This window comes from Sebastes fasciatus, chromosome 12 (genome assembly GCF_043250625.1).
Source record: "Sebastes fasciatus isolate fSebFas1 chromosome 12, fSebFas1.pri, whole genome shotgun sequence".
NCBI lineage: Eukaryota > Metazoa > Chordata > Actinopteri > Perciformes > Sebastidae > Sebastes > Sebastes fasciatus.
This window is the reverse complement of record NC_133806.1, coordinates 33,879,807-33,905,868: the sequence shown is the minus strand read 5'-3', so window position 1 is coordinate 33,905,868 and position 26,062 is coordinate 33,879,807. Positions and strand designations below refer to the sequence as shown.

At 41.9% G+C, this 26,062-nt stretch overlaps 2 protein-coding genes across 11 annotated transcripts in view; both read left to right on the top strand.

Annotated features, from left to right (window-relative positions):
- Nucleotides 1-19,607, top strand: part of cep162 (centrosomal protein 162) — a 60,636-nt gene extending 41,029 nt beyond the window's left edge. For 5 of the 9 annotated variants that reach the window (XM_074654813.1, XM_074654814.1, XM_074654819.1 and 2 more), the window contains 9 exons: nucleotides 3,711-3,815; nucleotides 3,903-4,139; nucleotides 7,976-8,215; nucleotides 8,301-8,607; nucleotides 15,537-15,669; nucleotides 15,739-15,880; nucleotides 15,940-16,038; nucleotides 17,562-17,696; nucleotides 18,970-19,607. In XM_074654813.1, coding sequence (XP_074510914.1) covers nucleotides 3,711-3,815; nucleotides 3,903-4,139; nucleotides 7,976-8,215; nucleotides 8,301-8,607; nucleotides 15,537-15,669; nucleotides 15,739-15,880; nucleotides 15,940-16,038; nucleotides 17,562-17,696; nucleotides 18,970-19,155 — 1,584 coding nt within the window. In that variant the 3' untranslated portion in view covers nucleotides 19,156-19,607. The remainder of the gene's footprint in view (nucleotides 1-3,710; nucleotides 3,816-3,902; nucleotides 4,140-7,975; nucleotides 8,216-8,300; nucleotides 8,608-15,536; nucleotides 15,670-15,738; nucleotides 15,881-15,939; nucleotides 16,039-17,561; nucleotides 17,697-18,969) is intronic. The other 4 variants (XM_074654815.1, XM_074654816.1, XM_074654818.1 and 1 more) reach the window with 1 other exon arrangement.
- Nucleotides 19,608-21,828: 2,221 nt separating this feature from the next.
- Nucleotides 21,829-25,972, top strand: LOC141778287 (uncharacterized). 2 transcript variants are annotated; one of them, XM_074652462.1, is made up of 2 exons: nucleotides 21,829-21,915; nucleotides 23,882-25,972. In XM_074652462.1, exon 2 carries the CDS (start codon nucleotides 23,913-23,915, stop codon nucleotides 25,377-25,379), a length of 1,467 nt encoding a protein of 488 aa, XP_074508563.1. In that variant the 5' UTR covers nucleotides 21,829-21,915; nucleotides 23,882-23,912; the 3' UTR covers nucleotides 25,380-25,972. The 2 variants fall into 2 exon arrangements, with proteins under 2 accessions (XP_074508563.1, XP_074508564.1); XM_074652463.1 differs by having other exon boundaries at nucleotides 21,838-21,915; nucleotides 23,902-25,972.
- Nucleotides 25,973-26,062: the final 90 nt, after the last annotated feature.

The following is a 26,062-nucleotide window of genomic DNA, read 5'->3' as shown; positions in this document are numbered from 1 at the left end:
TACCTTAAAGGGAGATTAGTCAAGTATTTAATCCTCTTATCATATCCTCTTATTATAATAACATACTGGAATTCTTTATTCAGGTGGTGTTCCTCTTTAAGTTTTTAAACTGTAACAGTGCTGGATAGTTAAAGGGTTTCTAGTAGTATGTGAGATTTCAAATAGCGAAATAAAACTGAACATGAATTTCCCACGAAACATTCAAATTGAGAAGAGGTGTAACACATATCAGTGTTGTCCAGCAGAGAGCAGTATCCACCTTCAGAGACTAAATGAAAAGCACTGTCATTGGTTTTCATGAGGTACTAGGAAGACACACCATCCGTGCCAAAATGAAAAATGACCAACTGTCCAGACACAGCTATGGAGGCGGAACAATGGGTTCCATCCATGGATGTATATAAAGAGAACTGGATAGAGCTAAGGAGGCGGAACCATGGGTTCCACCCATGGATGTATATAAAGAGAACTGGATAGAGCTATGGAGGCGGAACCATGGGTTCCACCCATGGATGTATATAAAGAGAACTGGATACAGCTATGGAGGCGGAACAATGGGTTCCATCCATGGATGTATATAAAGAGAACTGGATAGAGCTAAGGAGGCAGAACCATGGGTTCCATCCATGGATGTATATAAAGAGAACTGGATAGAGCTAAGGAAGCGGAACCATGGGTTCCATCCATGGATGTATATAAAGAGAACTGGATAGAGCTAAGGAGGCGGAACAATGGGTTCCATCCATGGATGTATATAAAGACAACTGGATACAGCTATGGAGGCGGAACCATGGGTTCCATCCATGGATGTATATAAAGAGAACTGGATAGAGCTAAGGAGGCAGAACCATGGGTTCCACCCATGGATGTATTAAGAGAACTGGATACAGCTAAGGAGGCCGAACCATGGGTTCCATCCATGGATGTATATAAAGAGAACTGGATAGAGCTAAAGAGGCGGAACCATGGGTTCCATCCATGGATGTATTAAGAGAACTGGATAGAGCTAAGGAGGCGGAACCATGGGTTCCATCCATGGATGTTTATAAAGAGAACTGGATAGAGCTAAGGAGGCGGAACCATGGGTTCCATCCATGAATGTATATAAAGACAACTGGATACAGCTATGGAGGCGGAACCATGGGTTCGATCCATGGATGTATATAAAGAGAACTGGATAGAGCTAAGGAGGCAGAACCATGGGTTCCACCCATTGATGTATTAAGAGAACTGGATACAGCTAAGGAAGTGGAACCATGGGTTCCATCCATGGATGTATTAAGAGAACTGGATACAGCTAAGGAGGCGGAACCATGGATGTATATAAAGAGGACTGGATAAAGCTATGGAGGCGGAACCATGGGTTCCACCCATGGATGTATATAAAGAGAACTGGATAGAGCTAAGGAGGCGGAACCATGGGTTCCATCCATGGATGTATATAAAGAGAACTGGATACAGCTATGGAGACGGAACCATGGGTTCCATCTGCTGACAGCTTAATGGCAGCCATGACGGACAGCCTTTTGCCTTTAAACAGTGTCCTGGAAATATATAGAACAATATGTATTTCTCATTCTCAGCTCCAGTTTTTGTGAGAACTGAACATTAATGTGTAGTGTGCCTGCGGTGTGGGCATCAACCTGTGAGGCTGCAGCTGCTAAAGGAAGTTCTTGGAGTATCAGCTACGGCCAAACAATTCATATACAGACGTGGACAAAATTGTTGGTACTCTTCCGTTAAAGAAAGAAAAACCCACAATGGTCACTGAAATAACTTGAAACTGACAAAAGTAATAATAAATAAAAATGTACTGAAAATTCACTAATGAAAATCAGATAATGCTTTTGAATTATGGTTCAACAGAATCATTTTAAAAAACAAACTAATGAAACTGACCTAGACAAAAATGATGGTACCCTTAACTTAATGTTTTGTTGCACAACCTTTCGAGGCAATCACTGCAGTCAAGCGATTTCTGTAACTCTCAATGAGACTTCTGCACCTGTCGACAGGTATTTTGGCCCACTCCTCGTGAGCAAACTGCTCCAGCTGTCTCAGGCTTGAAGGGTGCCTTCTCCAGACTGCATGTTTCAGCTCCTTCCACAGATGTTCAATAGGATTTAGATCAGGGCTCATAGAAGGCCACTTCAGAACAGTCCAATATTTTGTTCTTAGCCATTCTTGGGTGTTTTTAGCTGTGTGTTTCTGGTCATTATCCTGTTTGAGGACCCATGACCTGCAACTGAGACCAAGCTTTCTGACACTGGGCAGCACATTTCGCTCCAGAATGCCTTGATAGTCTTGAGATTTCATTGTACCCTGCAAAGATTCAAGACACCCTGTGTCAGATGCAGCAAAGCAGCCCCAGAACTTAACCTAGCCTCCTCCATGTTTCACATAAGGTACAGTGTTCTTTTCTTTGTATGCTTCATTTTTGCGTCTGTGAACATAGAGCTGATGTGACTTGCCATAAAGCTCCAGTTTTGTCTCATCTGTCCAAAGGACATTCTCCCAGAAGCTTTGTAACTTGTCAATATGCATTTTGGCAAATTCCAGTCTCGCTTTTTTATGATTTGCGTCCTCCTCGGTCGTCTTCCATTAAGTCTACTTTGGCTCAAACAGCGACGGATGGTGCGATCTGACACTGATGTACCTTGACCTTGGAGTTCACCTCTAATCTCTTTGGAAGTTGTTCTGGGCTCTTTGGTTACCATTCGTACTATCCGTCTCTTCAATTTGTCATCAATTTTCCTCTTGCGGCCACGTCCAGGGAGGTAGGCTACAGTCCCGTGGACCTTAAACTTCTGAATAATATGTGCAGCTGTAGTCACAGGAACATCAAGCTGCTTGGAGATGGTCTTATAGCCTTTACCTTTAACATGCTTGCCTATAATTGTCTTTCTAATCTCCTGAGACAACTCTCTCCTTAGCTTTCTGTGGTCCATGTTCAGTGTGGTACACACCATGATACCAAACAGCACAGTGACTACTTTTCACCCTTTAAATAGGCAGACTGACTGATTACAAGTTTGAAGATACCTGTGATGCTAATTACAGGACACACCTTAGTTTAACATGTCCCTATGGTCACATTATTTTACATCTTTTCTAGGGGTACCATAATTTTTTTGTCCAGGCCAGTTTCATTAGTTTGTTTTTTAAAATGATTCTGTTGAACCAAAATTCAAAAACAATGTCTGATTTACATTAGTTAATTTTCAGTAAATTTTTATTTATTATTACTTTTGTCAGTTTCAAGTTATTTCAGTGACCATTGTGGGGTACCAACAATTTTGTCCACGTCTGTAAATGTTATTGAAATCGCAAAATATGGCCGCAATATTTATTAAAGGTGAAATGTGTGTCGAAATACCATTTTAAAGTAAATATTGTGGTGCTGCAGAGATGTCCTGGCTTACACATCATATTCTACAGACTGAAGAAAACATCTTTGTTTGGTACAGATCCCTGCTAAATCACACCATAATCATTGGAATAAGTTTTTCAATGAAAATGCAATTAATGATGTCAAAATTACCTCTAATATCGCAAATCATATCGCAATCGCAGTATCAGTCAAAATAGTTGCAATTATGTATTTCTTTTGGAAATTGTTGAACTGTGATGTGTGACTGAAAGTGTGCTGAACAGTTTAACAGGTTAATGCTGCTTCCTGTGTTGTAATTGACAGCTTGTCTCCATTTCAGGTAGAAAAAGTGAAACTGGATGTGGGTAAAAGTAGCAGTGAGCAGCAGAGGAAGGCCAAAGAGAAAACAGTGGACACTAAGAGGGTGCAGGAGCTTCAGCGACAGGTTTCTCACACACACAAACAAGCTAACTAATCTCTCTCTCCCTTCCCTCTCCAGTCATTATTTATAAAGTCTTTCTCTCTTTACCAGGTGAATGAGCTGGAGCAGATACTAAGACGTAGAAACCCAAACTCCCTGCCTGCTCTGATCTACGCTGCAGCCACGGCTGGAGCTCCAGAGGATGTGGCCGCCCAGACGTCCCCCCCTAGCAGGATCATTGCCCTGCTGGAGCGCAGGATTCAGCGTCTGGAGGCTGAGCTGGAGGGTCATGATGAGGAGGCCAAGCGCAGCCTGCGGGTCATGGAACAACAGTTCCACAGGATCAAGGTATAGCTAAAGTCAATACTGTAAATATTATTCAAGTAGCACTTTTTAAACTGCAAACATGTAACCTATGCTCAATGAAGATGTGGTAACACTGAGTTACAGTTTAATAACCAGGTCAAGTTATATTTAAGAATGCCCTATTAGCAATGAGACACATTTACCGAGAGATTTACTACTACTGACAGCACAGTGTGGAAATAAGAGTAAAGAGTAGCTCTGATCACATGATTAACCACGTGTGCTCAGAGAAGTTATAGAGCGCTGCAGGAACGACTCCGAAATCACAGAAATGAGTCAACATTTTTAGCACTTCCTGTTCTCTCGTCTGGAATTCAATGGGTTTTTAGTTAGATGTCTGAAATAAGGTCTGTGGTTAACACAAGCTGAAGGGATTTTATCGTTTTGTTCTACAATTTATTACACGGCTGTGTTAAGATAAGATAAGATAAGATATTCCTTTATTAGTCCCACAGAGGGAACTTTTGCAGTGTACAGCAGCAAAGGGGATAGTGCAAAAAACAAGAAGCATCAGTAAAGACAAAAAGCAAGATACAACACAGTGCAAAACAAAAGTGAAACAAAATGTGAACAATTTAAATAGAAAGAAATATAAAAATAGGAACAATATAAACAAGGGGAAATATTAAAAATAGCAACAATATATACAGTATTGACTATTCAATTCTGATTGGTCTATCACGGCATCTGCGGTCTGTAATTTCTGTATAACAGACCGTTGCTATGTATAACAGACCGTTGCTATGTATAACAGACTGTTGCTATGTATAACAGACCGTTGTTATGTATAACAGACCGTTGCTATGTATAACAGACTGTTGCTATGTATAACAGACCGTTGCTATGTATAACAGACTGTTGTTATGTATAGCAGACCGTTGCTATGTATAGCAGACCGTTGCTATGTATAACAGACTGGTTTTATGTATAGCAGACCGTTGCTATGTATAGCAGACCGTTGCTATTTACAACAGACCGTTGCTATGTATAGCAGACAGTTGCTATGTATAGCAGACCGTTGCTATGTATAACTATGTATAACAGACTGTTGCTATGTATAACTATTTATAACAGACCGTTACTATGTATAACAGACCGTTGCTATGTATAACAGACCGTTGCTATGTATAACAGACCGTCGTTGCTATGTATAACAGACCGTTGCTATGTATAGCAGACTGTTGCTTTGTGTCAAAAAAATTGATTTATACAGTAAGTAGCTGTGTAATAAGCGGGATAATGTACAGCTAGAGGATCATTGTTGTGAAAGAATCCCTTTCAGAGCGATGCTGATCTTTCGTCGTTTCTTTCACAACAATGACCCGCTACATTATCCCTTACATAAAATATGTCAATAAATATTTCTAAAAGTAGACTATTAAACAACATCACACCAGACACTAGTCCGCCTTTAGCTTAGTGGTGGTGACGTGAAGTCATGTGACAGTGGTGTAGTTCGTTTATAGCCTAACGTTAGCTTTTTACTTCTGGGGATCGCATTTACGCTTCAAAATCCTAAAGTTGTGTTCGTATGTGGAGATTGTCTTGCTTAAAAAAACGTGTCAGTATTATAAACGTATGTTTGCCACAGAGATTATTTCCTGCAATAATCCAAAACCCAATGGAAAAAATTAAAAAAACATTTTTTTTATTTTATTTTAAATTGTGCGTGCGTTTGTGTGTGTACAATCCTTAAAGCAGCTATAATCAATATTTGTATAGTAACAGTGTATGAAATGACGATGTGGAAACAATGTGACGGGTCGCTCATAGTGATGAACCTCCAGAGAATAACCAGCTGAATCTACAGCTCCTCTCTGCTTTACAGAGCTTTATAGAGAGAGTCAGCTCAGTGTTCATCTCTACTGTTGTGGTTCACTCTCACCGCTCTCATAGTGTTCTTTTCAGCCGCAGCAGGCAGCTGTTTTCAGAGAAACAGCTTTAAAACCACTGTTCACTACCTGCTCAGCAGCAGAAAGACAATTAGAGACTAGCTGGTGAACATAGTGGAGCATTCATGAGTTGGTAGAGACCAAAACCAGAGCTAAAAGAGAATTCCACGATGACAAAGCTGCTCACAGGCTGCAATGTAATCCTATTGGGGAAAGCTGGCAGCATCATCTACGTCCACTAAAAGTGCTGGTTTTTACCATGACGGGCTCTGATTGTTATTTTACGTCTCTGACATCATGGAAGGAGTTTCGCTCGAGGAGAAGTCTCGTTGTGAAATCTGGAGAGGTGGCGTGTTGCTGGAAGACAACGGTGGAATAGTGGAACACATCCACGGTGGAAACGTGAGTGTTTGTTGTGTTGGAGGACGGAAAGAGTAGCTTAGTGTTATCTTAAAGATTTTCAATGTCATGGCTGAATATTTAGATGATTTCCACAATGTGGATGAGCTCTTTGAATTGGTATTTATCTGAGCCAGAGTATACAGATATTCAGATTTCACCAGACTTCTCCTTGAGAGGGACCTGGACACAATAACCAACAGACCGGATCAAGAGGAAGGTCAGTGAAGAGGTTTTTATTTATCTGTAGGGTCCTTTCCATGCTGTTGTCAGACACTTCTAATAACAATCTGAGCCTGCCAGTGGCTAAAATAAGCACTTTTAGTGGACGTAATGTTACGTTGATGCTGCTCACTGCCCTCACAGCTGTCTACAGTGTTCGCCTTCAATACTGGACCAGTTTCAGAAATTGTTGTGGTGTATTTGAATATTTCTGCATACTGGGGTCCCTAAACAGTCTTGGAGTTACATAAACTGGTTATGACTATAAAACAGGATGGATGGATCAGACTAGAGACCTAGAGCATTCAGAGGATGTATGGATCAGACTAGAGACCTAGAGCATTCAGAGGATGGATGGATCAAACTAGAGAGCTAGAGCATTCGGAGAATGGATGGATGTAAACTAGAGACCGAGAGCATTCAGAGGATGGATGGATCAGACTAGAGACCTAGAGCATTCAGAGGATGGATGGATCAAACTAAAGACCGAGAGCATTCAGAGGATGGATGGATCAGACTAAAGACCTAGAGCATTCAGAGGATGGATGGATCAAACTAGAGACCTAGAGCATTCAGAGGATGGATGGATCAGACTAGAGACCTAGAGCATTCAGAGGATGGATGGCTTTCCTAGCTAGATTGACAATAAGGGGGTTTCTGAGCAGTTTACACAACAGTGCTCACCATCCAATCATTGAAAAATGCAATTCTTGCAGAAATCTCCAAATGTCAAAAGTTTTTGATCCCAAATCACAGCATGGCTTTTTCTATGGTGTTCCTCAAGGTCTTGGTGTCTTAATGTGGTATTTTGGAGGGATTATTGATCATTTTTATCAGTTCTCCAGTGGTAAAAAAAATATAAATTTAGCACCAAATCTGTATCAAATGGTATCAACCCAAAAATTGCAGCAATATATGAGACATAATAGAGCATGGGGGTGGCCTTTATATACTTATATCCTAATGTTCTTAGCCCTTGTACACTTTCACTATTTATTTTAATTATTAATTAATTGATCAATTATTATTTATTTTTGATTTATGACTAGAACAACTTGACACAGTGCTGAGCTGCATCTCAAATTAATCTACTACTCACTACTTCTATGTGACATCTACTGCTGACCTGCTGTCTCCCCCTAAAGACCCCCTGTACCCCCCTAAAAAAGATTAAAACGGGTCTATGAAAGAGGGGGGGAGTGGAAAAGGTTAACTGTATCATAATGTGATGTAAAACAATATGCTTTTACAAATTGTTTATGAAAACATGAAATTTCAACATGTGTGTCTGTGTGCATCGTTTAGCTCCGCTATGAGCAGCAGATCTCAGAGCTGGAGCAGCAGCTGGAACAGAAACAGCAGCTGGAAGCAGCAAACTCAGCAGCTGGGACCGAGCCATGGATGTCACAGGTTGGAACACTGGAGGAAGAGCTGCAGCGTGTGAAGGAAAGCCATCAGGAGAAAGCAAAAACCCTCCAGGACCAGATTGAGTCTCTCCAGCAGCAGCTCAAACACAAAGTTAGCACAAGTGCTAATGTTACCCAGGTTATTAACATTAGCTTTAGCCTCAGTGTTAGCTCCAGGTGGCCTGTGGAGATGTATCAATGAAAGGTCTTTCTTGTCTTTACAGGCCCAACCGAGTCCAGGCCGACACCAGCGTCAAGCCGAGGCAGCGTTTGGCGCCCGAATAGAGCGGCTGAAAGAAGACCTTGCCTCCAAGTCACGGACCAATCAGGAGCTGTGTCGCACCGTGGAGAGACTGCAGAAGGAGCGGAAGAACATGCTGTCTGTCCCCAACCCCCGACCAGAAACACGTTCTACAGAGACAAAACGACAACCAGGCCCAGCCAAAACACTCTGTTCTGCTGCTGGAGGAGGGGAAGAACTGTTTCCAGCTGCTCATTATGAGAAGACCTACCAGCCCACTGTCTTTACAGGTATGGATGTGGACGTTGTCTTCTCTGCATGCTGAGATGAATATTAAAATATGTTGTGTATGCCCTGATTTCCAAAAAGAAAACCAGATTAACAAAATAGCTTCGACTGTGCTAAACTGTCCTTTACTCAATCTTAAAATCAAACCGGGCGCCCCAATAGCTCAGTTGGTAGAGCGGGCGCCCATATAACACGGCTGAGTCTTAACCGCGGCGGCCCGGGCTTGAATTTGACCTGCGGCCATTTCCGAATGACGCCCCCCCCTCTCTCTCTCTCCCCCTTTCTAGACTATCCACTTTCCTTTCAATAAAGGCATGAAAATGCCCAAAATAGATATAAATGCAAACCAAATGCCAAGCAATGCAGATGCATCTAAATTGTGATCATGTTGCATGTCTTTCCTTACATAATAATACTAATAACTACTAATATCTCTAATATTTGCTAGAGCTGTACCGATTAGTTCGAAGCTTCATTCATAAACATTGACATTCAAATTCAAAAATCAACATTTGAATGCTGCATAGCCTTTTTTTTGCAGATGTATTAATTCTGTTTAAACCTGGTATTTCTGCCCAGTTGCAGATAAAGATTAGGCTACACTAATGTTATTATGTAGTATTATACTCTCTGTAGAATCACATCCCAGTGGTGGCTGTGTAGGATTGTTTCCGATTGGTGTGGTCCAGATGTTTCCAGTAACTCCAGGGCGTTTTAAAGTCCAAATTTATTGAAAAAAGAGATGTAATCATTTCCAAAATTCACTACATGTTTTTATATAACAAAATATTTTGCTTCAGTCCGTACTTGTCGGCATTTAGCCTTCCAAAAACAACATTTTCACTGCGGTCAAAAAACTGTTTTCTCTCCCGCTAGCCGCACACAAAGGGAGGCACTGACGAGTTCTATTCATTAAAGAAAGTTGATTGAATTCATTTTAACTCATTTAATCTGAATCACTTTATTCAATTTGAGGATTTTGTTCCATGATTTTTTTTTTTTTTTGAGGTGATGACGTCATTAAATATGACGACAGACATTAGAAGCTTCATTTCAGAATAGCTCAATAGAATAGAAGCTGTACATTCGGTACAGCCATAATCTCTGGCTGAGCTCGAGGTATTTCCAGATATTTGTATTTGCCAAATTACAGGTTTATATCAAATAATCAAAGGAAAGGACATTACCCTCTTTCTATACAATATGTCTCCTAAGCATCAGATCCCTGTATTACCATACTGCTTTCAGCAGAATGGTTCGTTAGCTTCTAAAACTTAAAACTTAAACTTAAATATGCAACGTGGACTGCGGTTTTCAGTCAGGGTCCACTTTTTCTTTGATTCGCCATTTTCCAAAAATTCTACAATTAAGTTTTTGTGGGATAGTTGACTAAATAGTGTTAGAAAAAGAGAGTGGGAAGAGCTCTGCATGTCACTTTTTGATAGTTGAGAGCAGGATTTTTGCCATTTTTTTGTGTCCAAACTTTTTAAAAGGCGAGAGTGACTGATAAGAGTCCAAACACGCATGAGGCCAGGACAAGTCCAAGATAATACAAGAAAATGCATCAAGACCAGACGGGAGTACTACAACCCTGGTTGTGAGAGGTTGTCAGAAAATTTCCAGTAAACTTCTGGAAAATTTCCAAGGGAAGTTAAGCTCGGGAGTTTTGGAATTTTCAATACAAACTTCAATAAAAACAAATCTTACCTTTTTAATAGTCAACTTATTTGGGTGAAAAATACACATACAAATCGATACTAGGTCTTATGGAAAGTTGTGGTTATATTAAGTATGCCTATTTAAAGGGACTGTTTCTAACTTCTTACACGTATAAATCACCCGTGTCAGTGTTCTATGCGCGCTCGCATATGGGAGCTCACTTGTGGCTACACCGTTCAGACAAGACTCCAACACAAACTACACGGAAGCACCAAAGCACCTAAGTTGTATCTAGTGAAGCCCGTCTTGCAAAACAATGTCGGAGGACGCGGGGGAGACCGTAGCTTTGGTCTCCAGGGCCGGAGTCTCTGCTGTACTCTGCTCCTCTGCTCCTCTGCCTGCCTGCTTGCCTTCACTCAGCTCGCTCCACCTAACGTGCATGTGCGCACACTCCACACTGCAGAAGAGTTAGTTTAGCTCTGAGAATATCTAGTGAATGTTCAGTGGACGTTTGTGCAGAAATAACTGCTGCAGCTCCTCCAGACCAACAGAGGTTTCCCGTGTCTTGTGAAGTGACGGGGCTCCGCAGAGAGAAACGTTATCGTCTCCGACCAAAACTCCGGTGTCTCCCCTGTTCCCTCCGGCCGCGGTCGGGAGGCTGAAGCAGGAAGAGCCAACACTAGGATCAGCATTGATTCATGGAGAGACCTTCGTCTGGTCAGCTAACATTACTGCCAAGCAGCTGGAATATAGAGTGATATTGTGCTTTTAGCTGACGTGTGTCGCCTCACTGTTTTGAGCGATGCTCCTTCATGTCTATGTAGAGCGAGCAAGCGCGAGCAACAGGACGCTGACTTCCGTTGACTTAACGGCCACAGGTGTTGCTGTTAACAAGCATTTCTGATTCTTACAAACTGTCCCGTTAATTGAATAGTAACCTGCACTGCATTAAGCAGCACTCTTCCATCACATACAGATCATTTGGTAGCATCCCATTAAATAGGAATTCCGTAAATAACAACCCTCTGCATGCACAGTGCCTTCTGTCTCGTGCACTGTGTGAGCTAAAGGACTAAAAGTCTGGATTATATTACTGGAGTGAATATGTTCTATTTTAGTTAACCAGCAGATATAAGCCTTAAGCAAAGTACACAGTTTATAACTTGTTAACACCTTCTGCTAGTTTTTGCTAGCTACTGTGACCATGTAGGATGTAGCTTGATTGAGTTTGCTAATGCTAATTGAGGAATTTTGATTAATCCTGATTAATTAATCAAATTACCTTTGGTAAATGGTAAATGGTAAATGGACTTGTATTTATATAGCACTTTTCTAGTCTTCCGACCACTCAAAGCTCTTTACACTACATGTCAGTATTCACCCATTCACACACACACACACTCATACACTGATGACAGAGGCTGCTATGGTGCCAACTTTGCCCATCAGGATCTAATCTAAATACTCACTCACACAATGACACACACAATTTGGGTTTAAGTGTCTTGCTCAAGGACACATCGACTTACCACATTTCACATTGTATTTGGCAGATTAATGGTTTATGTCTGCTTATGATATGGTCAAATATTTCTTTCTATCTGCATATGACATGGTGAATACAGCCTGAGCCAATAACCCCTACATTTCCATTTTATTCCCATAAATTTCCATAAAATCCTGTTAATGCCCATTAGAAGTTTCCACCTCGAATATTCCCGTAATTTTGCAACCCTAGTTGTGAAACCAACCAGTGATGTCTGTCTTGTGCGTTGACTACAGTTTCATGTGATTAAAAAACAGATCAGAAATGCTTCTTGTTCTATTTGAAGAGCTGCAGCAGGAGGGTGAGCGGCAACATACTGTATACCCTCAAACCAACCTAGCAGTATTCAGGTGACTGGAGTTCTGTAGAAGCACTGCTTTACTTGAAGGATAGGTTCACATTATTTGAGTCCATCTTAAAACAATACTCTCATGCCCAAATATTCATTGAAAATTGACAAATATACTGTAGCTGTCCACACTGGCCATGAAGAAATCCTTCCTACAGTGACTTCACTGGGGGACAATATCTGTCGTCCCTGTTCTGTGTGATAATGAGGGCTGTCAATGTTAACGCCATAATAACACGTTAACGCTAATCTGTTCATTTCTTTAACGCAACTTGTGATTTTTAAATTGTAGCGTCTCAGTTATAAAGCTAGAGTGAATATACTGGTATCATATGAAACTAGAAAACCTGATGAATCCATCGGTACCAACCATGTCATAGCGTCGGGAAGTACAAATAACGCTCCAAACTTACACTAAATGTTGGCGAGGAAAAACTCATGTTTATTTTCAAAGGGGTCCCTTGACCTCTGACCTCCAGATCAGTGAATGTAAATGGGTTCTATGGGTACCCACGAGTCTCCCCTTTACAGACATGCCTACTTTATGATAATCACATGCAGTTTGGGGCAAGTCATAGTCAAGTCAGCACACTGACACACTGACAGCTGTTGTTGCCTGTTGGGCTGCAGTTTGCCATGTTACGATTGGAGCATATTGTTTTATGCTAAATGTAGTACCTGTGAGGGTTTCTGGACAATATCTGTCATTGTGTTGTGTTGTTAATTGATTTACATTAATAAATATATACCTACATTTGCATAAAGTAGGATGTGACGGTGAGGACATTTTCCCACCGGATAATAAACTCGTGACAACATTACACCGCTGTAATCGGTAACACTTTTGACACATTTGACAAGAAAAGATGACGGTCAGTATCTGTAGCGCGCTGACTTTGACCTTTATTGTAGATGACAGTGTGTCTGGCCTCTCCGGTCCAGCCGGTGATCGCTGCTCCTTCTGTAAAAAAAAGCCAAACGACAGTTGGGGCGGTGGGTACGTAATGTAATCGGTGTGAGCCCGACCACCGTGTAACAACGGTAACACCGACTACCATGACAAGCCTACATAGAGCGGCATATCTGTCCACTCCCATGTTGATATTTGAATCGATTGACAGCCCTTTTAAAAATACATTCTAAGGTTATATGACATGAGGCTTCAGCAGTCTGATTTAGTCAAATAGTCTTTCTATCACAACAGTGCCTCTTTGTGTTTCCACAAACTCTTGCTGAGTTGCAGTGGATCACTATATCACATGACAGTAGTACATGAGACAGGTAATCTGAAAAAATGATGTTCCTCTGTGTCCTCCGGTGCTCCTAACGGCATATGCCCGGAGGAAAACAAGCAGTAAGAGCTGAGCTGGAGTCTGCCGTCCAGCTGCCATCTCTGAGCAGCTGTCAATCACTCACCAACTCTGATGGTCAAACTAGGCAGCGCTGATCAAATATGAATCAATATTCTGTCACGTTAATGTCTATTTCTCTCCTCACATGTTCTCAGAATCATCTTGTAGTGCACGGTTTAGCTGTAAAATGAGAAAGTCTGTGACCCGGCAGCCATGTTGAGATCAGTTGAGGAAATACTAAGCACCGCCCACCAGCTGGAGCACAGCCAATAGGAACGTTCTCTCTCTCTGAAAGGACCTGTGATTGGTCAATTGTGTGTGCTTGTGGAGAGCACACACAACAATGGAACACATCATTGAAGCTTGCCCGCTCCACAGTCTAAAAGGAGGGTTAGTCACCCTCCATACAGCAGATCAGAGGCAACCGCCTGGCTCGCGGACTTTCAGAGCCATGAAGAGGAGCAGAAGTCTAGTTTTCTCTCAGAACACTTGAATTACAATATGCTGAAAGGTTATCATGGGATTTTTGCCCAATGATGCCAAATATATACTGTCTACTGCAGGTTTGACAAGATACTTACTTGATTTGTCTAACTCAGACTGTTGAAGCCTAATAATTCTATTTGAAGCTGAATTCCAGGACGCCTTAGGACTGTAGATTGTATTCCTCATCTCTTCCATTGGAACCATGAGGAGAGGATCTGTTGGCGGCCAGTATGGACAGGAGGAACAATTACAATGACCCACAACTTTTTCAGTGTACATATGTTCATGAGAGTCATGTTTCAAGACCTGTCCTTGGAATAACACAGCAACATACAGCAGCGCCGGGGTCGGCTGTGGCTCAGGGGTAGAGCGGGTCATCCACCAATAAGGGGGTCGGCGGTTTGATCCCCGGCTCCTCCAGTCCACATGTCTAAGTGTCCTTAAGCAAGACTGAACCCCAAACTGCTCCTGAAGGCTGAGCCATCGGGGTGTGAATGAGTATTTAGATCACATCCTGATGGGCAGGTTGGCTCATCAGTGTATGAATGTGTGTGAATGGGTGAATGATGACATCAGTGTATGAATGTGTGTGTAAATGGGTGAATGATGACATCAGTGTGTGAATGGGTGAATGATGACATCAGTGTATGAATGTGTGTGTGAATGATGACATCAGTGTGTGAATGTGTGTGAATGGTTGAATGATGACATCAGTGTGAATGTGTGTGTGAATGGGTGAATGATGACATCAGTGTGTGAATGGGTGAATGTTGACATCAGTGTATGAATGTGTGTGTGTGAATGTGTGTGAATGGGTGAATGTTGACATTAGTGTATGAATGTGTGTGTGTGTGTGTGTGTGTGTGAATAGGTTAATGCTGACATCAGTGTGTGAATGGGTGAATGCTGACATGCAGTGTGTGAATGGGTGAATGTTGACATCAGTGTGTGAATGGGTGAATGCTGACATCAGTGTATGAATGTGTGTGTGTGTGTGTGTGTGTGTGTGTGTGTGTGTGTGTGAATGTGTGTGTGTGTGTGTGTGTGTGTGTGTGTGTGAGAATAGGTGAATTCTGACATCAGTGTGTGAATGTGTGTGTGTGTGAATAGAGGAATGCTGACATCAGTGTGTGAATGGGTGTGTGAATGCTGACATCAGTGTGTGTGTGTGAATAGGTGAATGCTGACATCAGTGTATGAATGGGTGAATGCTGACATGCAGTGTAAAGAGCTTTGAGTGGTCAGAAGACTAGAAAGGAGCTACAGTATATAACTGTAGGTCCATGTCCCATTACTTGGTGAATAGGATGTGAAATGGATATGACTTTTATGACCAATCATATCCATGACTTGTGAGTAAATTCCAGTAGAGGTTGAGCATGGTAATATAAAGGGAAAGGTTAGTTTGCATCACTGTCCCAATGTCTGCTATGTGTTTAATACTATGTGTGAGGGAGCCTCAGATAGGCCATGCCATACCTGAAGGCATTAGCAAGCATTTGAATACTGCATTTTCTTATTGTGGCTTCTTTTTGACAGGCAGTCATATCTCAGAGGTCGTGCAGGAGAACGAGGCTCTGAAGCAGCGTCTGGAGCTGCTGGAGCGGCAGCCTGAGCAAGAGAGGGACGCATTCAAAGCTGATGCTTTACAAGCCAAGGAGGAGCTGTGCAGGTCTGTGTGTCAGTGTGAACACATTAGCATGGATGTGATCAGATAGCTGAATTGAATGTGTTCTGTTAGGCTAAAGGAGAACTCTGCAGAGCGGCTGTCCTCCATGAAAGCAGAGCACCTCAGGGTGTTGGACCAGCTGTGTGCCACCCATGCCCTGGAACACTCGTCCTCAAAGGTTGCTGAACTGGCCAATAAGCTCAACACTCAGGAGGTACTGGCACACTAACTAAACAGTCTCACTGTAGCTTTAAGCTTCACATTTTCTTGCAGATAACGGTGAAACATTTACAAGAGCAGCTGAAAGACGTGCACGGAGCTAAAGATGCACTGGCAATATCCAGGACCCGAGAGGACGCTCTGCAGAAGCAGGTGATGGTTGTCTTAGTCCTTTTAATACAAGAAACATTTCATTGGTCATAAAGACTATTTGACTTATTGTTTGTCTTCTGGATTTTTCTTCTAGTTTGTGACTAGGGCTGTGAAAGTTAACGCCATAATAATGCGTTAATGTAAATTAGTTTTAACGCCACTAATTTCTTTAACTCATTAACACAACTTGTGATTTTTAGGTTGTAGCGTCTCAGTTATAAAGCTAGAGTGAAGATACTGGTATCATATGAAACTAGAAAACCTGATGAATCCATCGGTACCAACCATGTCATAGCGTCGGGAAGTTCAAATAACGCTCCAAAGTTACACTAAATTTTGGTGAGGAAAAACTAGCATGGCCATGTTCAAAGGGGTCCCTTGACCTCTGACCTCCAGATCAGTGAATGTAAATGGGTTCTATGGGTACCCACGAGTCTCCCCTTTACAGACATGCCCACTTTATGATAATCACATGCAGTTTGGGGCAAGTCATAGTCAAGTCAGCACACTGACACACTGACAGCTGTTGTTGCCTGTTGGGCTGCAGTTTGACATGTTATGATTTGAGCATATTGTTTTATGCTAAATGCAGTACCTGTGAGGGTTTCTGGACAATATCTGTCATTGATTTGTGTTGTTCATTGATTGACAATAATATATATACATTTGCATAAAGCAGCATATTTGTCCACTCCCATGTTGATAAGAGTATTAAATACTTTACAAATCTCCCTTTAAGGTACATTTAGAACAGATAAAAAATGTGCAATTAATTTGCAATTAATCGCAATTAAATATTTTAATTGATTAACAGCCATATTTGTGATACATTTTTGTGTTAGTGATTTTATAAGAAGCAAATATAAATGCATCCTACCTTCACCCCAGTGGTGACCAAACCCTCGATACCTGCCACAAGACCTCCAAATAGTTCAGTTAGCATTGTCACAGTGACACAATAATCAGCCTCAGCTTCACATACAGCATGTCTTAAACACTGCACACAATGTGTGTGTGAATGGGTGAATGATGACATCGGTGTGTGAATGGGTGAATGATGACATCGGTGTGTGAATGGGTGAATGATGACATCGGTGTGTGAATGGGTGAATGATGACATCGGTGTGTGAATGGGTGAATGATGACATCGGTGTGTGAATGGGTGAATGATGACATCGGTGTGTGAATGGGTGAATGATGACATCAGTGTAAAGAGCTTTGAGTGTTCAGAAGACTAGAAAGGAGCTACAGTATATAACTGTTAGTCCATGTACCATTTTACCATTTAGGTTTTCTAGTTTCATTCTAGTTTCTACAACCTAAAAATCGTTAACTTTGACTGCCCTAATATACAGTATATATGACTTGACTTGACTATATATATATATATATATTCCAAGATAAATGGGTATCTGTTTCTGTACTGGATTATGGCATTTCATTTAACCAAAATAAAGGTTGTATTTTTGTGTTTAGTATTTGTTCCTCATCATGTTAACATGAAGTCGCTGCTTTGTGTTCAGCTGACCAGACTGCTGAAGGAGCTGAAGGAAGCTAAAGAAGCTCAGAGCCCAGGGGGGAAACTCCTGTGTAGCCTGGAGAGGAAGATCCTCAACATGGAGCTCAGACACCAACACAGAGAGAAAGAGCTGCAGCAGGTTAACCACCGTCCTTTACTGTTTAACCCTGCGATCGCTTGCTGCTTCATGAAAAATCATGTTTGAGATGGTTTTTAGGTCATTTTGGAGCTGCTGTACTCTTTCTGCTAAAGGAACTTAGGGACCAGTAACCTGCAGCTGTGGTGACTCTTATACGTAACTCATTAAATGAATAGAAGCACACTAGGATTTCAGCAGAATGGAGCAAAAAGAGAGTACACAAGACCGGCTCTAGACCAGCTGAGAGCACAGTGGAAACAAAAGCTCAGCTAAAGTTCCTCTATTGGAAACGACCCAACAGATATGTTGATGCATCATTGGTGACACAGATATCGGTATCAGAGATGGACAGTGTATCGTGAGGTGGCTCATGATTTTCTCCCCTACCAGCTAGGGATGTCACAATACTAGAAATCCAGTAGTCGATACAATACCAGTGAATTTCCATGATTCTCGATACCAAATTCGATACCACGGTAAAAAACTAATAAATCCCATGTAATGTGTACATGTGTCTATATCTATCCTCAGATTACAAGCAGTAGTTTAAATTCACTGACATGGTGACATTTCACTGGCTATAGGCTACCAGAGGTGGAACCAAGTCATTGTTTTACAAATCACAAGTAAGTCTCAAGTCTGTGACTCAAGTCCCAACTCAGATGTCGAGTCCTAAACAAGCTAGATGTAACGTGATTTTAACAGCAGAGTAACTGGATCCAACTGGCGCTCAGTAACAGAACGTTAGTTCTTCATGGTTTTCTCCTGAAACCTGATTGGATGCTGTTGGATTGGTTCAAACTAAGTGGATCTGGGGAGTTAAGTGTAAGATAATCAAATGCAAGTCCCAATAACATTCACCGGAAATACAGAGTCCAGAGTTCAATAAAAAAAACACCACTTTTCAGAGATTTAGCAATAAGCAACAAAAGATTCAGTTTGTTCAGTTCAGTTTTTTTCCCCACGAGTGAATCATCTTCTCGAACATAAAGGATCTCTGCATCTCTGGATCTCGCTGCTGCATGGCGCTGTTGTGTGAGCAGAGGACAGAAGCAGGCGTATTTGGCGCTTGGCGGGGGTTAATTTCGGACCCTGCAGGCATCGTACGGTACCTTCGGTACTGTAGAAAACGAGTACCGTCACGTTTTTAGAATGTTGGCATCGACTTGGATACCGAAGTATCGGTTGTCGTGACATCCCTACTACCAGCCAACACATTTGAAGACAGTGGAGAACATAGTGACAGAGTAACTCCCCATCCCTCTCCCTGCAGGTGATCGGTGGCTCGTGGCAGACGTTAGAGGCTGATCAACAGTCAGAGCAGGAGAGCTGGAAGCGTCTGGCTCAGGACAAGGCCAGAGAGTTGGGGGCTTTCCGTCTGGAGCTGGACTCCATCCTGGACATCCTGAGACACCTCCAAAGACAGGGAGTGGTGCTCCCCACTCCTGACCCCTCATAACAGCCCCCCTCACCCAGAGGACCGACGTCGGTGTGAAAGCTAATGTTGATAATTGTGTATTGAAGCCAAAGACAAGATGAGCAACAATCAATGTTTCAGCATTAGAATGAGTTCAGGTGGCGGGCTTCCTATTGACAGCCAGTATAATAATATAGTATATATAATATATAATAATATTAGTCAAGAGGTAGACGGTGCCTCCTGGTCCACATCAGCAGCTGCCTTAACATCAGCACTGCTTATTATTGGCACATACAAACAGTAATAAAGCTTCTATATTTTTTGGGATTCAGAGACCGAAACATTTAAAATCATTTTATGATTCTTGATAAAGATACTGTACCTGTTTCTTATTTATGTGTACATTTTCTAGTTAGTTTGTATTTTTTATTTAAATTATAATAACTTATTTAAAATGTAGTGAAAATAAATGGGTTTTTTTCAAGTCTAAACTGTGATAAATTGTATTTAGTTATTCTTTTCATGCACTGTACACTGGACCCCCAGTCGTGACAGTGTCAACTTTTAAAGTAATATAATCCACTTCATTCTTATCTTAATGAACAGGATTTATTATGTCAATACTGCACCGAAGACTGTTAGAAACACGGAGGGTCCAACCATGTGTTAGACACACGGAGGGTCCAAACATCTGTGTGACAAAGGGAGGGTCCAAACATCTGTTAGACACACGGAGGGTCCAAACATCTGGGTTCCAGTGACCCACTTACCTAACAAGATGCATTGTGGGACACAGAGGTTAAGAAAGACCACAAGTGAGCACTTGACATGTTCAAGAAGAAGCCAAGATGGGACTTGCTCTCTAACTGGGGCCTTGATTCAAGGGAAATTCAAGTGGGTACAAGATAAAAGGAAATGTGCGGACATTTCTTACTGCAAGCGCTGAACCTTCCATCAACCTGTTTTCATTGATCCAAATTTTGAAAAGGTCAAAATGGGAGGTGGTGTTGATTGGAGATTCCAATGACAAACGATATTACTTATATTTATTGTGATTAAAAATAGATTGAATTTAACAGGAAGCCCTTTTCGGTCAGTCCACCACTGATATATCTCTATTATTAACTATTGAATGTATCGCCATGAAACTTTATACAAACATTCATGGTCCCCAGACATGAATCCGATGACTTTGGTGATCCCCTGACCTTTCTTCTGTAGATCCACCATCAAGTTGACATTTGTGGTTCTGAGTGAAATATTTCGACATCTATTGGAGGAAGTGCTATAAAATATGTCGTAGTCATCCATGGTGCCCGGAGGATGAATTGTAATACATTTTGTGATCCCTTAACATTTGTTAGGGGAGTCAGGTCAAAATGTTGATTTGTCCAATATCTCTGTGATTATCACCACATGCCTGCACGATGAAAGACATTCCCATCAGTCTCAGCTTGGCTTTTTGTTTAATGCTAATTATCAAATGTTACTATGCTAACTAAACTTAAATAGTGAACATGATAGGCATTACCTGCTAAATGTCAGCATGTTAGAATCAGGCGGCTACCTCCAGGTCTGAGAAGTGAAGCCAACTGCATTGCTAAACACAAAGAGAGACAGAGAGAGAGAGAGTAGTATTTGGGTGAAATAAACCTTTAAAACTATAAGTGCTTGGACAGAAATAGTATTTTCACTGAGTAAACCTTTAAATTCTATAAGTTGTTACACAGAAAGTGGTATTTGGGTGGAAAGTAGCAGTAGGAGTTGTAGTAATAGTAGTAGTAGTAGTAGTAGTAGTAGTAGAAGAGGCAGTAGGAACAGCAGCAGGAGCAGTAGTAATAGTAGCAGTAGTGGTAGCAGTAACATCACTGGTAGTAGTAGTAGCAGTAATAGTAGTAGTGGTAGTGGCAGTATTAGTAGTATTAGTAGCAAAAGCAGTAGTAGTAATAGTAGTAGTAGTAGTAGCAGAAGGAGCAGCAGCTGTAGTAGTAGTAGTAGTAGTAGTAATCGTAGTATTAGTAGTAGCAGAAGGAGCAGCAGCTGTAGTAGTAGTAGTAGCAATAGTAGTAGTAATTGTAGTAGTAGTAGTAGCAGAAGGAGCAGCAGCTGTAGTAGTAGTAGTAGTAGTAGCAATAGTAGTAGTAATCGTAGTATTAGTAGTAGTAGTAGTAGCAATAGTAGTAGTAATTGTAGTATTAGTAGTAGTAGTAGTGGTAGCAGAAGGAGCAGCAGCTGTAGTAGTAGTAGTAGTAGTAGCAATAGTAGTAGTAATCGTAGTATTAGTAGTAGCAGAAGGAGCAGCAGCTGTAGTAGTAGTAGTAGTAGAATCAGTAGAAAATTATTATTTAAATCATTAAAGATTTGAAGAACAATACTGGGAATGCTGAATCAGCATTCCCACAACTACCTTACACAATACTCCATTCTGATAGGTAAATTTCTGCATCCATAGCAACGGTCTGTTTTAAGGGAATAACAGACCGTTGCTATGGACGCAGTTCACCCCTTGACAGCGGTGCAAGTGCTTTGTGATGTCATCACATGGCGATGTCACGGTTCAGGAACTGGCTTTATGACATCACATTGGCTTTAATGTCAGAAGCCTGGTTAGAAACTGCATTTAACAGAATCTTCAGTACGATTACAGTCCCGGTCCAAGAGAGACCTAAACGTCAGTGTGAGCTACAACAGACCATAGTCTTTAAACCACTACAGTCTGATCTACAACAGACCATAGTCTTTAATAGACTACAGTCTGATCTACAACCTCTGTTGACCTAACTTGTCTAAAGGACTAGTGTAAGTATATAATTACAGTAATCATTGTGTTTCTATATTTGAGTATAAGCAGTATATAGCAGTGTGTTCCATGTGAACACGAGAGATTTTATTCATGAAGATCGGTACGAGGCCGTTATTGGAGCAAAACTATTTGCAAATGTGTGTGTAGAGTTTTGTAACTGTCTCTCAATCTGAGTGTGTGTGCTAGTGTGCGTGTAATCATCACAATCATTTTCAGCCAATAATATCTATGTACGCATTTACACACATTACATTGAGAACTTATTGTTTATTTAAAGGTCACCTATTATGCAAAATGCACTTTTCCATGTCTTTTAAACATCAATATCTGTCCCCAGTGTGTCTACAGGCCACCATAGTATCATAAAAGACCATCCTCTCTCTTTTTCTCCTCCTCCGTTTGTCCGGAAATGGGTGCAGAAAAAAAATTCGCTTTTTTCCTTGTATTCTGACGTCATTAGAGAATGCAAGCCATGTAAGGGTTTCCTGGTCGAACCAGAGCAGAACCTTCAGTAGCTGACCCCGCCCCACAGCGCGTCACTGTCTCTCCTCCTCAACCGAACTTGAGCAAAGTAGCTCCTACAGTTAGTCTGCAAGAACCAGCAGAACAGGCTTCATGTACTCCCATCATCTAAATATAACATGTTCTTTCACAAAGGCTTTATGTAATTACACTGTTTAAACAGATGATATTTATATATTATATATATTTGATGTCATGCATGTAGAAGACTACAGGTAGTAAATAGTGACTTGTAAGCAACACAACACATTTCTGTTTCACAGTCAAACTTTATTTGAGTAGACAGATGACAATATTAATTATTCACAGCATTTGTAATCATCTCACCTGCAGTTATGTTAACATGGTAAAGGAGAAAGTCTTCAGCTCTGGTAAACTATGGTAAGCTAAGCTCCGGTGGTCTGTAGTCATGGTAACACAGAGACAGCTACTACTGTAAATAATATACCATTACTCTGATCTTCCATACATTTATTTTTTAGCAGAAATAATGAACTGACTACTGTTTCACATCTTCTATTTTCCACCCTGATGGTCGCTGTGTTTACACACCGTGTCTTAGCGGTAGCATGTAGCTAACCCGTTAGCATGTAGCTACATGCTAACGGGTTAGCTACATGCTAACGGGTTAGCTCTGTATCTCCATGTAAACAGAGCCATCTGCTCTCAGCTGTCTGCTCTCCTCTGGGATGATTCTGTCGGTCATTTCTCACAGATGGATCTGTAAAGACAGACGTAAAACAGAGTGTATGTTTACGGTTTACAGAGTTGATGCATGAGGTAAACACTGAGCTAACCAACAGAGATATAAACAGCATTATTTACCTGAGAGAAACCGTCAGGAAAACCTGGAATCTGGACCGCAGATGTTCATCATGTGTCGCCGATTTCTGATCAGATTCCTCCGGTAACGTGCGCTGGGTGAAGTTTCTGGTTTATAAACTTTAAAGTGGTTTATAAGCTCTATTCTAGCTCCTCTCTCTCCCTGCTCTCAGGCCGCGAGGGGGGCGGGGAGGGTGACGCTGTGTTGTTGAGGACGTTTGATTGACAGAAAACGCTGACCAATCAGAGCAGAGTGGGAGGAGACAGAGGCTACAGACACAGAAATCAGCACTTTTGGAAATGGGCTGAAACAGAGGTTATAGAGACATGCTGGAATGCATGATCTGATTGTTTTTTTGAAAAAAAAACTTCAGAGACATGGTTTGGAGGTGTCTGAGACCTATAATAACTAGTTTAAATGGAGTATAATATGTGACCTTTAAGAAATGTCAAAAATATGTTAAATATAATTTGCCTGAAAGTCAGAGGTCACTATGTACACAGTACCATAATCTGATTACCACAACCACCATATTATTTAATTTACCAATTTCATTATCTATTTTATTCTGTTATATATATTGTTATTCATTGTTTTTTCTCTCTCATTATCTACAGTCTGCCTTGTACATCTCTAGTCTGCTACAGGATGGATCATCCAGATGCAAAGCAGTGGCTTGAATGGCTGGATGCAAAGGAGAAAAAACAAAAGCTAGAAAATGAGGGACTTGTTGGTGGTCCTCAGGGCGAACAAGGACCTCATTGGCAGAACCCTGAGGGCCAACGAGGACCTCGCCAACAGGCCCGTCAGGACCAACAAGGACCTCGTCAACAGCACCCTCAGGGCCAACGAGGACCTCGCCAACAGGCCCCTCAGGACCAACGAGGACCTCGCCAACATTACCCTCAGGGCCAACGAGGACCTTGCCAACAGTACCCTCAGGGCCAACGAGGACATCGTCAGCATGGCCCTCAGGGCCAACCTGGACCTTGTCGCCATAACCCTCAAGGCCAACAAGGACCTCACCAACATTACCCTCAAGGCCAACAAGGACCTCACCAACATTACCCTCAGGGCCAACAAGGGCCTCACCAACATTACCCTCAGGGACAACGAGGGCAACAACAGGACCCTCAGGGCCAACGAGGACCTTGTCAGCATTACCCTCAGGGCCAGCAAGGACCTCGTCAACATGACCCTCAGGGCCAACCTGGACCTAATCAACATGACCCTCAGGGCCAACCTGGACTTCATCAACATGACCCTCAGGGCCAACCTGGACCTCGTCAACATGACCCTCAGGGCCAACCTGGACCTCATCAACAGGACCTTGGGATCATCTCACAGCAGGCGGCAGAAATCTCCCGACTCAAGGAAGCTCTTCAACTCAAGAATGAATCCTTCCAGCTCCTGAACCAGGACTACGAGAAGCTGCTTGAATGGTGTGAGACACAGAAACAAGTCTTAGACCTAAACAACCAGGAGACATTTGAGAGCCAAGAGCAGATCCACCAGGAGGATACCACAGCTTGGAAAGAGAAATATGAAGCTCTGGCAGCCAAAGAACAGGCTTGGGAGACCCATATAAAAGTGATGGCCAGTAAACTCAATCAGGTGGAGATTGAGAAGATAAAACTGGTGGACAAATTCACTTTGGACATGGAGGTTTTGGAATCAAGGTTCCAAAAGGAGCTGGCCAAGAACCAAGAGTTGGAGACGGAAGTCAACAAGCTGCGGGATGAGAACAAGGACCTGGCAGGAAAACATCTACGCCGGGAGACGGATTTCGACAAACTGCAGGATGAGAACAACGACCTGGCCGGAAAACATCAACGCCGGGAGATGGAATTAAAAGTCGTGGAGGACAAGAACAACGACCTGGCCCAACAACAACAACGTCGGGAGACGGAGTTCAGCCAGTTGCAGGATGAGAACAGGGTCCTGGAGGATCTCTGTCTCAAACTGAACAAGAAGAAGTGGGGTTTCTTCTTTAGCAGGAGGGAAACAGAGGATAGACGGACACAACTGGAGGAGTTGAAAAGCAAAATGCACAACAAGGAGATGAAAGGAAAAGAAAGAGAAGAGGGAGAAAGCGGAGATGAAAGAGAGACGTGACGGGGACAGTCGGGTGTAGAAGGCTGCTTGGTGTTGACACCAGTAGCTCCCTCTTCCTCCCCGCCCTCACCTCTCCACCCTCTCTCCTCCATCCACCTCACCTCCTCTCTTTTCATCCCTCCTCCTTCTGTCCACCTTCCCTCCATCCCACCTCCACCCTTCAATTTCAGGGCGGCACAGTGGCTCAGTGATTAGTGATTAGCACTGCAGCCTCACAGAGACACCTCCACCTGTCCAGTTGTGTGGAGTTTGCATATTCTCCCTGTGTCTGCGTGGGTTTTCCCTGTTTCCTCCCACGATATCAAAAGATATGCAAATTATTTGGACACTGATTGTATTTGATTGAAGCCCTGGTGCTCAGGTCTCCTCCCTGATATATTAACTAATTGTTCATATGTTTAGAGTGTTTAAGGTGAATTGACACTCGAAGCATATGAACTAATTGGTAATATATTTACAGTGTCAAGTGAGTTGACACTCTACTTAAATCAATCAAATACAATCAATCATGGAGTTTTCCCCCTGGTGCTCAGGTTTCTCTCACAGTCCAAATATATGATCAAATATCAAAATCAAAATAAATATTCAATCATATAAGGTTTTCTGCTGGTGCTCAGTTTTTGCCAAAAGTTCAATGTGTCTGCCACTTTGAGTAAACACATACAGTATAAATACATTATTGT